Genomic DNA, 17,111 nt, shown 5'->3' on the forward strand with positions numbered 1-17,111 from the left:
GGATATCTAGGTTTAGATGCTCAGTAGGCAACTGGAGCTGTGGGCCTGGGGATCAAGAAGGAAGTCTTGAAAGGAGCCAAGAGTTTCACAAATAAAGGATATTAGAAATAATAGTTGAATCCAACATGGGAGTGTCAAACAGAAAAGTAAGGAGACCAGAGAGCAAAGTCCCAAGGGAGACCAACATTTAGGGGTAGTTGGAAGAATTGGTGTGGCTAGCAGAATGTTAGGATCATGAAATAGGAGTGAAGTAAAGGGAATTTCTAGGAGTAGGTAGTCTCTGGCAACATCTGATATTTCAGAGACATCAAACAAAACATGAGCTCTGAAAAGAGGTCATCAGGTTAAATAGGCCGTTTTTAACCCAAGAGAAAGCACTTTCTGTAATGTGGTAAGATACTAGAATATGCTATATTGAAATGAGAACATGGATGAGGACAGAGACTGTGTGTAGAAAACTCTTAAGAAATTGGCTAACGAAGTAAATTTCTTTGACAGACAGGACTAAGTTTTAAGGCTGTCATAGAGCTAAAGATGAAGTGAGGAAAATTTATAGAAAACAGAAGCTCAGAACCAAATACAGCAGATCTTGAAACATTTTCTCCTATTACTAGTACCTAGTATAATTTCTGCATGTACATATGCTGAAATGTATAAATCCCTTCAGTTTTACTGACTCAATTTTTTTCCCTGTATAATTGAATTTTGTTAAGGTCTTCCCATAGCTAGGGTTTTTGTTTTGTTTTGTTTTACTTTTTGGGCATAAAATTGAATTCAGCAATTTTAGAATTACACGAGCAGTTATTTCAAGCATGTGCTCACAAAGCACGTCACACTAGTTGTACTTCACTGTTGGCAAAACTTTGCACGTAGTCATTGCTTAAGGAAGCACTTTTGTGAAGTTTTAAATGTAATTAAAAGTGATGTTATGCTATTTTAAGTTCTATTTTTTTTCTTTCTACAGTTTGGCTCTGCATTCTACTTTTAATGATACTATACTATTGAGCGTGAGATGGAGAAATGTTTATATAATGCAGTGCCCTCTCCCAAACACAGCCCTTTCCTTCCCATTAAAAGTAACCATCACTGTTCTGACTTTTGTATAGTCACTTCCTTGCTTTTTAAAATTGTTTTATTACATAGGTGTACATTCCTGGGGCGCAGTGGTTAAGAATCCGCCTGCCAATGCAGGGGACACAGGTTCGAGCCCTGGTGTGGGAAGATCCCACATGCCGCGGAGCAACTAAGCCCGTGTGCCACAACTACTGAGCCTGTGCTCTACAGCCTGCAAGCCACAACTACTGAGCCCGCGTGCCACAACTACTGCCTGAGTGCCTAGAGCCCATGCTCTGCCCCCTTCCACTTTACTTTTTTTTTTTGGACAAGATTACTTCTTAGGTAGTGGGGTGTTCCTCCTCAGGAGACACACAATTCTGTTTTTGAGATGATTGCAGTAGTTGATGCAAAATGACTGGATTCATGATTCACCAGGGTTTCCTGCATCATTGTACTGTATTTCTATGATTTCTTCATTTATTTGCTGGAATTCTATAAAGAGAAAGTTATCTTCCTTTATTATTTGGTTACCAGTGGTACATTTAGTATAGGAAGAGCAGTGTGCTTACTTGATATTTTTTTCTTTATTTACCACTGTTCAAAATTTTAAACAGCTGGCTCTAAGTTGGATATATATATCAATATCTATACCTACATATTTATATATAGATATATCACCTAATGGCTTTGTACTGATATTTCAAATGCAGTGAAAATTCAGAACTGCAAGATGTTTATTTAAATTCTTCTGTCTCACGACTGTATCTTTATCCCCTCCCTACAAATTCTTAAGGAGTAAGAAGACTGGGAATGATAGAATTAGTATATCACACAAACCCACATTACACACAAAACTTTCTTGTAGTAACTACCAATAACATGATTACTGAAAGGAGCTGAAACAGTCACTCCTTTCTCTCCTTACTAGTTTCTGTTTGTTTCTACAGTTGTACTGTTATCTACACTGTCAGAGCACATGGCACTTCTTTCAGCAGTACTCTTCCCCCTGTATCCTTGTCAGCTAGTGAGTTTAAGCAGATTAAGATCACAGCGTTAGGCTTTTGTGATTCCATTACTGTTGTAACAAAACTTTTCTTCAGCTGTGCCTATGAAAGAAAATAATAAAGGGAACTAAATATATGTTACAGAGGAATAATTCTTCAAAGGAATATTACATTAGGAAACTTGATATAGCACTGTTGTTACATTAGGAAACTGCTGATATAGCCCTATTGTTGATTATTTAAACTTTTTTATATCTTGGATTTCCCCTAAATGTAACTTTTACAACATCTTTTTGTTTGTTTGTTTTCTTTTGTGGTAAACAGAACATTCCGATATGCCAGTCGAAAAAAATATCACTTTAGAAAGACCTTCTAATATAGAACTCACATGCCAATTCATGACATCTGGAGATTTGAATTCAGTAAATGTGACTTGGAAAAAAGGTGATGAACTACTTGAGAATAACTATCTCATCAATGCAACAGGAAGCATCCTGTATACCCAATACATGTGAGTAAACAAAATTTTAACCTGTATGGCTAGATGAAATTAAATATTTTCCTGAATGAGCATCCTTTCCTTTGCTGTCACTTGAATGTTATGCTAATATTCTAATTTGCACATTTACAAATTATTTTCATCTTTAAATTTTGATTAATGGCTGAGTCTTTCATTTTCATTAAGGAGAGTTTTTTGAGAACTAAGCCTGCATTAATAACTTAAATTATCTTTAGGTTCACCATCGTTAATAGCGAACAAATGGGAAGTTATTCTTGTTTCTTTGAGGAGAAAAAGGAACAAAGGGGCACATTTAATTTCAAAGGTCAGTACTAATAATTTGTAGAGTAAGAACTTTAACATTATATTCTTAGAATTCTAAATCCTCAAATTTGTCGGGAAGAAAATATCTAGTTTTTGGGCTGAGATAAATCTTTACCATTATGTAAAGGTCTTGGATCTTATGCCATCATCTAAAATCCTGTTGTGTTCAAAAAATAATTGTTGTGGTAGAAAATAAACAAATAAATCCTCAATTTTTAAAATTATTATTACAATACTAAAAATAGAGCTGAAAAAAAAGGCATCATGTGCTTTCTATTGAATCATAAGTGGTGACCTTGAAAATGGAGCTTCACAGTGTCTTCCCAGTGCTCCCTCCCCCAGTTTAAAACACAGGTTTTAGTTTGAAAGATCAGGCTGCCAGGTTATTTGTACCTCTCTTGTGGCAGTCTCTTGAATTTATTTATTTATTTAGCCCTCCCAACTCAGACCTTTTATGATACTCCTCTAGGTGTCTGACTTATTGCATTCCTAGACTGTGAGAATATACTTTGGTGTTCTGTATCAGTGGCTCCAGGACTTGGGATTTTAGGAACCCATAAATTTAAAAATAATTTGGAGACGCACAAAGGTTGCCTGCTTTTGATTTCATCAAGTAAGGACAAACCCCAGAATGTAATCCACAGTTCTCCCCCACAGGAGAAAATAAACTCAAAGTATTTTACTCTTACCATCATTAAACCAAAACTTTAAAGGTCTCAATCTCATAATAGAGACTAGTTGTTCAAGTTGGGTAATTATCTTCATGAAAAACCCATATTCTCTGATAGATAAGTGAATGTCACTGTCCCTGATGGTATTTGGGAAATGCAGTCTGTTGCCATATTACCTATCTTAGGCTTTGCTTCACATTAATTTACCAGCACACATGAGAAATTGTTTACTTTTTCCCAAAAATTGTGAAATCCAGCTAGCTGCTATGACAAAATACGAATTCTATCCCCAAAGTCCCATCAGTAGCAAAATGGCCTGACTCATCACTGCCATGATTTCAGATGGTCCCCTCCTTCATCCCTCCCTATAGTCCCTCTGCACTCAGACTCATTTCCTTCCTGTGGTTTTATAAATATTCCTACTGGGTAAATATAATAAATCCTTGTATTTATGCACTTTGGTCTCTGCAAAGGCAGAAACTATTATCATCTTTTGATTATTTTGATCATGTACGTGCTCTTTTAACCTTCTTTCCTCCATTTGCCAAATTTAACCTAGTGAAGGATAGATATATCATATACATTTCCTTCCCTTATTCCTTTTCTTACCTTCCCTTTTCTTTTTCTTTCCTCAGTCTTTTTCTCTTGCCCCCGCCTTTCCATCCTAATGAACTAACAGCTACTAAACACATGGACACACATACACACACACAAACACACAATCCTAGTACACATTTTATGTGTCTCCTTTAAATGTGTAAAGAAGGCCTACAGGTCTTGAGGAAATACTCATCAAATCTTGAGGCTCAAAGTGCCTCCAGGAGATTCAACTTTAAAAATTGCTTTGGGCTTCCCTGGTGGCGCAGTGGTTGGGAGTCTGCCTGCCGATGCGGGGGACACGGGTTCGTGTCCCAGTCTGGGAGGATCCCACGTGCCGCGGAACGGCTGGGCCCGTGAGCCATGGCCGCTGAGCCTGCTCGTTCGGAGTCTGTGCTTCGCGATGGGAGAGGCCACGGCGGTGATAGGCCCGCGTACAGAAAAAAAAAAAAAAAAAATTGCTTTTTCCCCTCTTCTAAATACCACTGTTTTCTAGAAATATGTACTAGTCATGCCTGTTCAAAGTTTAAATATCGAATATATTACATTTTTTCTTATTAGCACTGTTATGATAAATTAAATTATTACTTGTAAGTGATCATTCTAGGCTCTAATGTGAAGATTAACAGAAGCATTTTAGTTTTCAGTGTACTAATAAATTTAATGCCAAGTAGTCTTAAAGAAGGCCTCTTGATCTGTATCTATTTTGAGTAACTAGGTTGATGCTGGCTGGTGTCAGAAGCACCTACACAAGGTCTAGGTTTGAAATCAAGTGCTTGAGGAATGCAAAGAGCCACTGAATATTTACTTTTTTTCTTTTTATAGTTTTCTTAAAGCAGTTTAGTTCAGTTTATTTGTTTTAAATGCCCACTTAACAATGTAACTTTTAAGTATGTACTATATCTTAAAGATTTTTATACAATTAGTAAGTTGGGCCCTTCCAGATTTTCTTTGGTAAAATAATAATTCTCTTTAATTTATCGAAGTTGAATATTGCTTGGAGGAATCATTTCAGTTGAGTACAATTTAAAGGCATCTGCAGAACAATTCATATTACAGTTATTATTTACTTAGATCTTGTAAGGCTTCTAGAATGGTGTATGTTTTTATTTTTACAAATATCCTATTTTACTCTTTTCCACATGGATTGCTTATGGCTTTTCCTAAGAAGAGGATTATCTGTTCAACTGAGTGTGGATGAAAAGCCTGTTTTATCCTCCCTTTAAAATTGAGCCAAAAAAAAAAAAAATTCTGCTATCGATCACATGAGTCAACTAAAGTGCATGAGCCTGAGTCCTCAGAACAATTTATCAGCAAAGTCCCTCCTTCTGCCTTTATGGGAACTGGTTGATTTATTACTACAAGATTATAAAAGGGCCTCAACATCACTGATTAGTGCAGTGTGGAAAAACCTGCTGACTTTGTGTGTTTGGCTGTTGATGACAGTACAGGGGAGAAAGCCAAAGTCACACTGGAAGCTTGCAACTGCTAATGTCACTGACTGCCTTTCACCAAGAAAGATGGGTGGTGGTCTGCAATGTTTTTTAGTAGTAGGTCAAATATTCTGAGGTAGATGCTGAAAATTTCTATAATAACCATCAATGTTAAAATCTCTTAGTAAAAAGATGCAGAAACTTAGTTGGTAAAGCGTAAGTAATAGGACATAGAACTTCTTGGAAGACATGGTGAGATTCTGATAGTACCAAGTGCTATGAAACCTGCCTTGGCCCAGCCATCTGTCCTCACTGGGAAGCATCCAAGGAGTCAAATGGAAGAGCACAGTAATAGAATCAGTTTGAACTTAAGCTTCAAACCCCAGTGCTAAAACCTAGTTCGCTGTCTTTGACTATATGGAAGAATCTTTTTCCCAATTTGATAACACCTAAACATCCTTGAGCCAAAAATGACACAGGCTAATGTTTTCTAGTCCATAAATATGCAAATATAAATCTCTAAGATTTACAACTCCATAGGGTTTTCACTTTCACTGAGTAGTTCCTAGACCTCATCTTCCTAGACACTAGTCTGAATCAGCAATTTCACCATCTTTAAACTTGAATTCTTTCAACCCCAAGATTTTGTGTGTCCTACTTTATCCAGAGTTCCCGCAGCAGTGAATTCCACCATTCTGTCTTCCTGGTCACTTATCTATTCTCCTGCCTCAGTTATTCTGCTATTGATTCCTTCTAGTGTAGTTTTCATTTCAGTTATTGTATTGTTCATCTCTGTTTGTTCGTTCTTTAATTCTTCTAGGTCTTTGTTAACCATTTCTTGCATCTTCTCGATCTTTGCTTCCATTCTTTTTCCAAGGTCCTGGATCATCTTCACTCTCATTATTCTGAATTCTTTTTCTGAAAGGTTGCCCATCTCTACTTCATTTAGTTGTTTATCTGGGGTTTTATCTTGTTCCTTCATCTGGTCCATAGCTCTCTGCCTTTTCATCTTGTCTTTCTGTGAATGTGGTTTTTGTTCCACAGGCTGCAGGATTGTAGTTCTTCTTGCTTCTGCTGTCTGCCCTCTGGTGGATGAGCCTACCTAAGTGGCTTGATGGGAGGGACTGGTGGTGGGTAGAGTTGACTGTTGCTCTGGTGGGCAGAGCTCAGTAAAACTTTAATCCACTTGACTGTTGATGGGTGGGGGCTGGGTTCCCTCCCTGTTGGTGGTTTGGCCTGAGGCAACCGAACACTGGAGACTACCTGGGCTCTATGGTGGGGCTAATGACAGACTCTGGGAGGGCTCACGCTGCCAGTGTCCTTGTCCCCATGGTGAGCCACAGCCCCCACCCCCCACCCCCACCTCTGCAGGAGATCCTCCAACGCTAGCAGGTAGGTCTGGTTCAGTCTCCCCTGGGGTCACTGCTCCTTCCCCTGGGTCCCGACGCGCACACCACTTTGTGTGTGCCCTCCAAGAGTGGAGTCTCTGTTTCCCCCACTCCTGTCGAAGTCCTGTAATCAATTCCCACTAGGCTTCAAAGTCTGATTCTTTAGGAATTCCTCCTCCCATTGCCAGAGCCCCAGGTTGGGAAGCCTGATGTGGGGCTCAGAACCTTCACTCCAGTGGGTGGACTTCTGTGGTATAAGTGTTCGCCAGTCTGTGAGTCACCCATCCGACAGTTATGGGATTTGATTTTACTGTGATTTTTATTTTTTAATTTTTCTTTTTACATCTTTATTGGAGTATAATTGCTTTACAATGGTCTGTTAGTTTCCGCTTTACAACAAAGTGAATCCGTTATACATATACATATGTTCTCATATCTCTTACCTCTTGTGTCTCCCTCCCTCCCACCCTCCCTTATCCCACCCCTCCAGGCGGTCACAAAGCACCAAGCTGATCTCCTTGTGCTATGCGGCTGCTTCCCACTAGCTATCTACCTTATGTTTGGTAGTGTATCTATGTCCATGCCTCTCTCTCGCTTTGTCACAGCTTACCCTTCCCCCTCCCCATATCCTCAAGTCCATTCTCTAGTAGGTCTGTGTCTTTATTGCTGTCTTAGCCCTAGGTTCTTCGTGACATTTTTTTCCCTTAAATTCCATATATATGTGTTAGCATACGGTATTTGTCTTTCTCTTTCTGACTTACTTCACTCTGTATGACAGACTCTAGGTCTATCCACATCACTACAAATAGCTTAATTTCATTTCTTTTTATGGCTGAGTAATATTCCATTGCATATATGTGCCACATCTTCCTTATCTATTCATCCGAAGATGGACACTTAGGTCTCCGGGCTATTGTAAATAGAGCTGCAATGAACATTTTGGTACATGACTCTTTTTGAATTATGGTTTTCTTAGGGTATATGCCCAATAGTGGGATTGCTGGGTCATAAGGTAGTTCTATTTGTAGTTTTTTTAAGGAACCTCCATATTGTTCTCCATAGTGGCTGTACCAATTCACATTCCCACCAGCAGTGCAAGAGTGTTCCCTTTTCTCCACACCCTCTCCAACATTTATTGTTTCTAGATTTTTTGATGATGGCCATTCTGACCGGTGTGAGATGATATCTCACTGTAGTTTTGATTTGAATTTCTCTAATGATTAGTGAGGTTGAGCATCCTTTCATGTGTTTATTGGCAATCTGTATATCTTCTTTGGAGAAATGTCTATTTAGGTCTTCTGCCCATTTTTGTATTGGGTTGTTTGTTTTTTTGCTATTGAGCTGCATGAGCTGCTTGTAAATTTTGGAGATTAATCCTTTGTCAGTTGCTTCATTTGCAAATATTTTTCTCCCATTCTGAGGGTTGTCTTTTGGTCTTGTTTATGGTTTCCTTTGCTGTGCAAAAGCTTTGAAGTTTCATTAGGTCCCATTTGTTTATTTTTGATTTTATTTCCATTTCTCTAGGAGGTGGGTCAAAAGGGATCTTGCTGTGATTTATGTTATAGAGTGTTCTGCCTATGTTTTCCTATAAGACTTTGATAGTTTCTGGCCTTACATTTAGGTCTTTACTCCATTTTGAGCTTATTTTTGTGTATGGTGTTAGGGAGTGTTCTAATCTCATACTTTTACATGTACCTGTCCAGTTTTCCCAGCACCACTTATTGAGGCTTTCCTTTTTCCACTGCACATTCCTGCCTCCTTTCTCAAAGATAAGGTGACCATATGTGCATGGGTTTATCTCTGGGCTTTCTATCCCGTTCCATTGATCTATATTTCTGTTTTTGTGCCAGTACCATACTGTCTTGATTACTGTAGCTTTGTAGTATAGTCTGAAGTCAGGGAGCCTGATTCCTCCAGCTCCATTTTTCATTCTCAAGATTGCTTTGGCTATTCGGGGTCTTTTGTGTTTCCATACAAATTGTGAAATTTTTTGTTCTAGTTCTGTGAAAAATGCCAGTGGTAGTTTGATAGGGATTGCATTGCATCTGTAGATTGCTGTGGGTAGTAGAGTCATTTTCACAATGTTGATTCTTCCAGTCCAAGAACATGGTATATCTCTGCATCTGTTTGTATCATCTTTAATTTCTTTCATCAGTGTCTTATAATTTTCTGCATACAGGTCTTTTGTCTCCTTAGGTAGGTTTATTCCTAGATATTTTATTCTTTTTGTTGCAATTGTAAATGGGAGTGTTTTCTTAATTTCACTTTCAGATTTTTCATCATTAGTGTATAGGAATGCCAGAGATTTCTATGCATTAATTTTGTATCCTGCTACTTTACCAAATTCATTGATTAGGTCTAGTAGTTTTCTGGTAGCATCTTTAGGATTCTCTATGTATAGTATCATGTCAGCTGCAAACAGTGACAGCTTTACTTCTTTTCTGATTTGGATTCCTTTTATTTCCTTTTCTTCTCTGATTGCTGTGGCTAAAACTTCCAAAACTATGTTGAATAAGAGTGGTGAGAGTGGGCAACCTTGCGTCCCTCCTACCGTCTCATTGTGGCTTCTCCTTTGTCTTTGGATGTGGGGTATATTTTTTTCGTGAGTTCCAGTGTCTTCCTGTTGATCATTGTCCAGCAGCTAGTTGTGATTCTGGTGTTCTCGCAAGAGGGAGTGAGAGCACGTCCTTCTACTCTGCCATCTTGGTTTCTCTCCACAAACTCTTATTCATCTGCTTTAGCCAAGGACTTGCATAAGTGTTTTAAGCAGCAGAATTTTACAGCTTCACTGAAAAGTTTTTAAATATATGTTATTAAAGGATGGATTGGTGCCACCTCCAGCATCTCAAAGCTACTGTTTCTTCATTCTTCTGGGCCTTGTCTCCTGTGAATTCATCTTTTATTTTTCATCATTTTAATCTCTTTTAATCGCCTTTCTCAGATGGGCTGGGTGTTCTGTAAATGGCTCAGTTTGGACCCTTTTCCACATTTGGGGGTGTTTTTATACATTCCTATGGTTCTGAGATGAATTCAGGTGAATTTCCAGTTCTCCTTTTATTCTGTGTCTTATTTCTTCTCTGTTCCACATGGCCAACTGGCCTAGAAATCATTCTTGCACGTGACAATAATCCATGCCATTAAGCTGGCTAATGTAGGAAGGCTGTGGGCATTACAAATTGTACGAAAACTCAATTAAGAAAAGCAATACCAGTACATGATGACAACAAAAGTTCGAATTTTGTGGTGTTTGCTCTACACCAAGCCCTTTATATATAGTGTTCCTGTACTTAATTCTTTACAGTAACATTGTAGAAGGGTATGACCAACCTATGTCCTCAACACTAGTAACACTGAAGCTATAATTCTAATATTTCCTGGACCCAAATCTTATATGTTTGTCACATCATTGTCTCATTGTGCTGACTACTTCAAACGCTCATTGAGCTTTGAAATGGATACATATTAACCACATTTCCCTTAGTGTCCCTCAGCCTAATGGTAACCAATAAGGAGTGTGGGACACTAGTAGCCATTCAAAAGGAGTGTTCAGAATATCCTCTGGCAAGTTCAACTCACCAATTTCTTCTGGCTGGGATGACTTCAGTCATGCCAATCACATGTGTTCACTTCTCTCCTACCTCAGGAGTACCCTAGTGGTACCTTACTAGGTGCTCATAAACTATTAGTGGGGTGATTATAAATTCTGATTGGCAGTTCACATCTTTGGGTAATGTAAAATTGTAGATCATTCAGTTTTATCAAAACATATTTCCTTGGTTATGAAAAGTATGAGAACCGTTGACTTATAGATTGCTCTGTCATCTTATGATTTACACTTTCAGTGGTGATATACCTTCCTTATTTGCATCTCTTTATTAATAGCAGTGCCTCATTCAACACTCTGCTGGTCAGCACTGCTGATGAAGGAGGGGGTGATATGTGCAATTGTATTTAGGCCCACGTTAAACCATAAGGAAAACTGAAGACTTCCGACACTCATCACTGTAACATTAATCACCTAAAGACAGAACCTGTGAAGAAATCCAACCCTATGTTTACCCCTATACAAGTGGTTATAGAAGTCAGAATTTCTTTTCCACTTATTACCAATTATTTCCCCCTTCCTCATCTTTACAGTTCATACATCCAGCAAATGTCCAATATTATTCTGGTAGTAGAAAGCCAAGAGAGTTTAGAAAATGTATTTAATCTGTAAACCTAATTTTAGCAATTAAAATTAATCTTTCCATTTTCCACCCTGACCCTCCCCAAAATAAAATCTAAAAATAAGATAACAAGTGAATAGCAAACAGTATCTATAAAATTTGTCAACACAGTATTAAAAATTTAGACATTGTCTCTCTGCTGGCAAACCAAAAAAACAAAAAGGAAAAACAAAACACAAAACCTGCTAAAATTAGTAAAAGAAAAAAAAAATCAACAAAAGTCATCTTTGTTGATAAGTCTGTCTTTCATAAAAGTGTACATTTTATATCTTTTGAGGTCAATCAGAAGGAACTGATTTCACCATGGAAGCTGCTAGTTGGCTTTTTATTGCTTTGCTTATGTTCTTATGCTTTAATTTTCTTTACCAAGTTATTCATAGCCTTAAAACTTAATTTTTCTAAATTCAATGCTCATTTTTATTGTTACTAATGGCATCTGCTTCAAACTTTAAGAAATTTATCACAATGAATATTAGTTTTTGTTTTTTTCCTACAAAACCACATGAAAGTGGGTTTTGTTTTGTTTGTTTGTTTGTTTGGTATGCGGGCCTGCCTCTCACTGTTGTGGCCTCTCCCATTGCGGAGCACAGGCTCTGGACACGCAGACTCAGTGGCGATGGCTCACGGGCCCAGCCACTCCACGGCATGTAGGATCTTCCCGGACCGGGGCACAAACCCGTGTCCCCTGCATCGGCAGGCGGACTCTCAAACACTGCACCACCAGGGAAGCCCGAAAGTGTTTTTTAATCTCATTTTCTTTCCTATTCTTTTCTCTTTCTCTTAAATTTCCTTTGCTCCTTTCTCATCTTCCCATCTTCTCCAACTCTTTTCACAAATCTGTGTCAAATAAAAATTTTAAATCCTGAAAATTTTGTCTCTTCACTAGAGTGCCATTTAAGGGTAAACTTTGAAAAAATATTTGCTCTAACGTAACTTAGTAGGTGGGAAGAAAGAACAGTCTTGAAAACATGAAGATTCTTTCTTATCCAAAGCATGTAACAAACAGTCTATTACAATACTTGTAATTGTTATTGGCTCAATAATAGAAGACCTTCCTTCTGTTTCTATATTACTGACAATTATATTGCACCACCTACCTACTACAACTATATGTCTATTCAACTTGAATACATTCCCCCTATTCAGACTCTTTCAGTAACATATGTTTCTCTCCATTTTTCTTAGTCCCTGAACTTCATGAGAAAAAGAAACCATTGATCACTTATGTAGGGGATTCAGTTGTCTTGATGTGTAAATGTCAAGACTGTTTTCCTTTAAATTGGACCTGGTACCGTAGTAATGGGAGTGTACAGGTAAGATCATATTTCTTTGACTTGAAGAAAACAAAAGAAAAACTTTTATTTGATAAATAATAAGATTATAATATACTCACAGTTCTTAGGACTATTTATACTTCTGTTACCTTGTTCCTTAATACGTGTTCATGAAGAAAGAACAGTGATGAATGGAGCTGTCATTTGGCGTTTTTAGCATATTACATTATACATCTGAAGATACTCTTAATGTTTCATTAAGTGGTACTTTGTTTTTTAGATTTAGCCATTTATTAAAATTCTATGAAAGGAAGTTACAGTTCATTTTTAGTTGACAAGTTTAGATATAACCCCAACAAAAAAGATTCTTTTTTTCCTTATCTTTTCATGAGAGTAACTAGAAAAAAAGAAAGGGAGTTTTCTTTTCCTGCTTCTGTCTCTGGAAACATTTGTGATAGAATGCAATACACTGGCAGCATCTGAGAAAAGAATGAAAATTTGGTAACTTAAACTCAGGTTTTAGGTTCTTTTAGTGTCACTGACCTCTTTTGGACTTCCAGAGACCTAAGGGAAGCCAAATACTTTAAATTCCTATTAAAGAATTAATGGCTTTTCAAAGAGCTGATATTAAGAAAAACATGAGTACTTAAGAAATCATTTCTGTTTTTTTTCCTCCCAAATAGCCTCTAATAGCAGGGAAATTTAGGACATTGTCCTTTAGGGGACACCTTTTTATTGCCCTGGTGCTAATGAGCATTGAAATTGAAGTCTTGTAAAGGCAATTCTAGAAGGAACGGTATGAGACAGGGTAGATCTTAGTGAAATATTAAATTCCTTCTTAGACAATATTGATGCTATTGTAGACTGTTGACGACAGAGGGAATGACTTAAAAGGGTGAGTTACCGATTCTGTGATTGGTTTGAGTTTTCAAAGAGATAGCTCCAAATCACTTAGGAGTAGATTTAAACTATTAATATTTGTACTTATCTTGTTATTGATGATTAGGAAAGGCAATCATTTTGTGTATAGAAATATTTTTAAAGAGCATGTAAAAACAAGTAACAGACATAGTTTCTGAATTACATAGCCTAATTTATTTATGCATATGTGATACTAGACAGAAAAAGCTTGTCTAATTATATTAAACTTTTAGAATGTAGTCTGTACTTCTCTCCATTTGCTATACTAAGTTTCTCTCAATTTGGCCCTAAGCATGGGTTATGTTAGGATATGAGAAAAGTGCAGGGAAGAGGGTGCAAGTCAAAACTTTAGGTCAAGTGTTTTTTCAAAAAGTAGGCGAACCATCATCTTCATCAGACTCACCTGGGGCACCTATTAAACATGCAGTACTTTGATTTATCAGCTCTGAGTTAGAGTACATTTGTAACAAGCATCATAGGCAATGCTGTGCACAGTGAGCCAGGTTGCTATAATTTTTTGGGCAAATAATAAACTCACAGACAGTTCTTCATCAGGTAACCTCCAAGAATATTTGTATGCAAATTAGCATTTACTGAGCAGTGCAGTTGAGTGATAGAGCAATGAAGGCATCAAATGGCCTGAGAATAAAATTTAATTTAAATGGATTAAATAAATTAGCCACCAAATAGCTTAGTATGGATCTTAAAAGGCTGAGGAAAACCCAGTGAATCTCAGAAGCCAACATGTCAGAAAGAGAGAGAAATTCAGCTATGAGAGAAGACAGAAGGTGCACAGACCACCATGTATACCAGGCTTAGAGGGATTTCTACCATTTCTTCTACATCAGTTTCAAAGGCCTGAAGATTTCATCTTCAGTTCCAGTTTGAGGAACTCCCAATGCCATGAGCCAGTGAACTTCCTTTACAGGAATGATCAAATATAATAGCTTCATTAATTTAATAGTTGATTTAATGAATGTATGCCTGCAATTGTGAAGGAGGAAGTATTCTGAACTAGTCAGGGATTGTAACATGAAACCCAGATGGCAGGAAAATTTCTGTATTTCTAATTTGCATAGAATATTTACCCACGATGACTTGCACACTGTAGTTTCAAACATTCAGTGCTAAGTAGTTAAAGCAAAAGTGTACTTTTCCTTTGTTTGCTACCTTTGAAAGATCAAACTATGGTAAGACTTGAGCTCTGTATGTATAACTTCTCACATACTTTAATGTGCTCCCTTCTTTAATAAATTTATTTTTTTTTTTGGCTGCATTGGATCTTCGTTGCTGCGCTCGTGGTTTCTCTAGTTGCGGCAAGCGGGTTCTACTCTTCGTTGCGGTGCGCGGGCTTCTCATTGCGGTGGCTTCTGTTGTTGTGGAGCACGGGCTCTAGGTGCGCGGGCTTCAGTAGTCATGGCTCGCGGGCTCAGCAGGTGTGGCTAGCAGGCTCTAGAGCACAGGCTCAGTAACTGAGGCATACAGGCTTAGTTGCCCTGGCCCAGGCTCGAACCCCTGTCCTCTGCATTGGCAGGCGGATTCTTAACCACTGCGCCACCAGGGAAGTCCCTAATGCCCTTTTTCTGGTAAGCAGTTTTCTTGGTACTATCTTGTAGCCTTCACTCAAAACTAGATCATTCAGGACATGAATCTTTTATGCAATATGATAGGAATGGATTTTAATGTCTCCTTCTATTAGGTTCCTGTTGGTGTTCCAATGAACAATAAGTATGTGATCAATGGAAAAAATGCTAATGAAACAAGGCTCAAGATAATGCAACTTTCAGAGGAAGATCAGGGATCTTACTGGTGCCATGCAATATTCCAATTAGGCGAGAGTGAAGAACGCATTGAACTTGTCGTGCTGAGTTATTGGGTGCCTCTCAAAGCATTTCTTGGAATAGCTGTTGAGGTGGTTCTTTTAGTGGCTATTATTCTGCTTTTTGAAATGTACACCCAAAAGAAAAAGAAGCACTCAGGTAGGATTTCTTTTTTTTAGATAATTCTCATGTTATGACTTAATCCATTATGGTAGCTTTAGAAAAAAATCTAACTTTTGTTTTTTGTAGTGGTATTTATGTTAATAACAATGGTGACAGTGAGCTATGAGCTTATATTGATGGTCTTCCTGTATCAACTTCCTAAAAATTTTAATGTTAAAATATACCTTTTTTCCCTTTTCTTTGGTGTTACTGGGACCAGCACACCAATTAAGTGATATGTGCACTGGTACTGGAATATTAGAAAATTCTGCATTAGCTTAATATAAAAGATCTCAAAGACAATTATACTTTCATTTAGATAACTCATTTTTAAAAATGTTTTATCAAACATTCTGAAATTCTCATAAAAGACACTGCCTGCCAGCTTTCTGCCTGTGGCTGATGGATAACAGACTGAGAAACCAATAGTCCCCTAAGAAAATTTATTTTATATTCTATATTTTTTCCTGATTTTGTACTAAATTTTTCATAACTTAAATAATTACAAATCAGTCAGTTCTATTTTTGATGATCCCAGGCACCAGAATGCTTGATCAAAACTGCAGGCAATTTTGCAAGTCAGGAGAGCAGGGAAGGAGTGGACATGATGGAGGGGCAGCTGTCTGATGGGGCCCATCTCTCTCATTCCAGAGCGGGAAAACAGCACAGGCAGTCAGGGGATGTTGAATTCAGGGGAGAGTAGAATTGAGCATATATGCTTTGTAAGAATAATAAAGCAATCTTAAGAGTTAAATTCTTCTTTTGTTACACAGATGATGGGAAGGAATTTGAACAAATTGAACAGCTGTAAGTATTATTTTTTATAGGTTAATTTTCACATGCGTAAAATACAAATAAATATGAAATTAAATAAAATGTTTGCAGTTAGAGGAAAAAAGTACAAGAGTATATAACGTGTGTGTTATTTTCTATAGATGTCCATGTTGTGGTGAAGAATGGCATTTGGCATTTACCTGCATGCAACAGAATCCCCCTCCACCACTTACTTTCACCTCTCTGTGCTTCAGTTTTCTCTTCAACAAAATGGGTTTAATGATATTACTTACCACATAAGGTTTCTGGATTAAATGACTTTCTATGTGTAAAAATCCTTAGCATAGGCTTTGATGCACAGGAGGCACTCAAGAACCATGAGGAAGTATTATTTGTGTAAAGCAATGATTCTCAACCCTGGCTATATTTTTGATCACTTAGGATGCTCCTTAAAATTACAGTTACTCAGACCTAACTGGATATCTTAGATCAGAACCTCTGGAATGGGTGCCTGGGCATCTGTATTTCTTTAAAGTGCCTATCACTGATTCTGATTCTCAGAATTCAGTGTTGAAAATCACTGGGCTAGAATTGTGTGTCATTAGTTTTGAAGGAACACAAATTGTGGCATATTTCTGTTACAGTCTCCTTTGTTTGGAGTTGAAGCGGAGCATGAGGAGAACTAGGAAGAAAATTACCAGGGATATCATTTGGTTTGGTGAACATGGGAGTTACTGGGCCCATCAAGCCAGAGAACTGACAGTGGAGCCTAGTGAGAGAGGTGCTTAAAGTCCAAGTAACACTGCCAAGGGCTGGGGACCAAGAAAATGAGACCAGATTAAAGGAGCCGAAAGAAACCTAGGAAATGGGAGGGCTGAGCAACTATTACCAACCCAAAATGACACGTGAAGTTTATCTTTTTCAGTCAACAAGGGCTCTGAGGTGTGAGTGCTATAGCCACG

The 17,111-nt window shown here is 37.8% G+C and overlaps 1 protein-coding gene across 1 annotated transcript in view; it reads left to right on the forward strand.

Moving 5' to 3' along the window:
- Positions 1–17,111, forward strand: part of EMB (embigin) — a 40,867-nt gene that overhangs the window by 21,300 nt on the left and 2,456 nt on the right. The window contains exons 3-7 of the mRNA XM_032627063.1: positions 2,385–2,571; positions 2,796–2,884; positions 12,384–12,511; positions 15,093–15,372; positions 16,149–16,182. Of these exons, the coding sequence (XP_032482954.1) occupies positions 2,385–2,571; positions 2,796–2,884; positions 12,384–12,511; positions 15,093–15,372; positions 16,149–16,182 (718 nt within the window). The remainder of the gene's footprint in view (positions 1–2,384; positions 2,572–2,795; positions 2,885–12,383; positions 12,512–15,092; positions 15,373–16,148; positions 16,183–17,111) is intronic.

Source organism: Phocoena sinus, chromosome 3, assembly GCF_008692025.1.
Source record: "Phocoena sinus isolate mPhoSin1 chromosome 3, mPhoSin1.pri, whole genome shotgun sequence".
NCBI lineage: Eukaryota > Metazoa > Chordata > Mammalia > Artiodactyla > Phocoenidae > Phocoena > Phocoena sinus.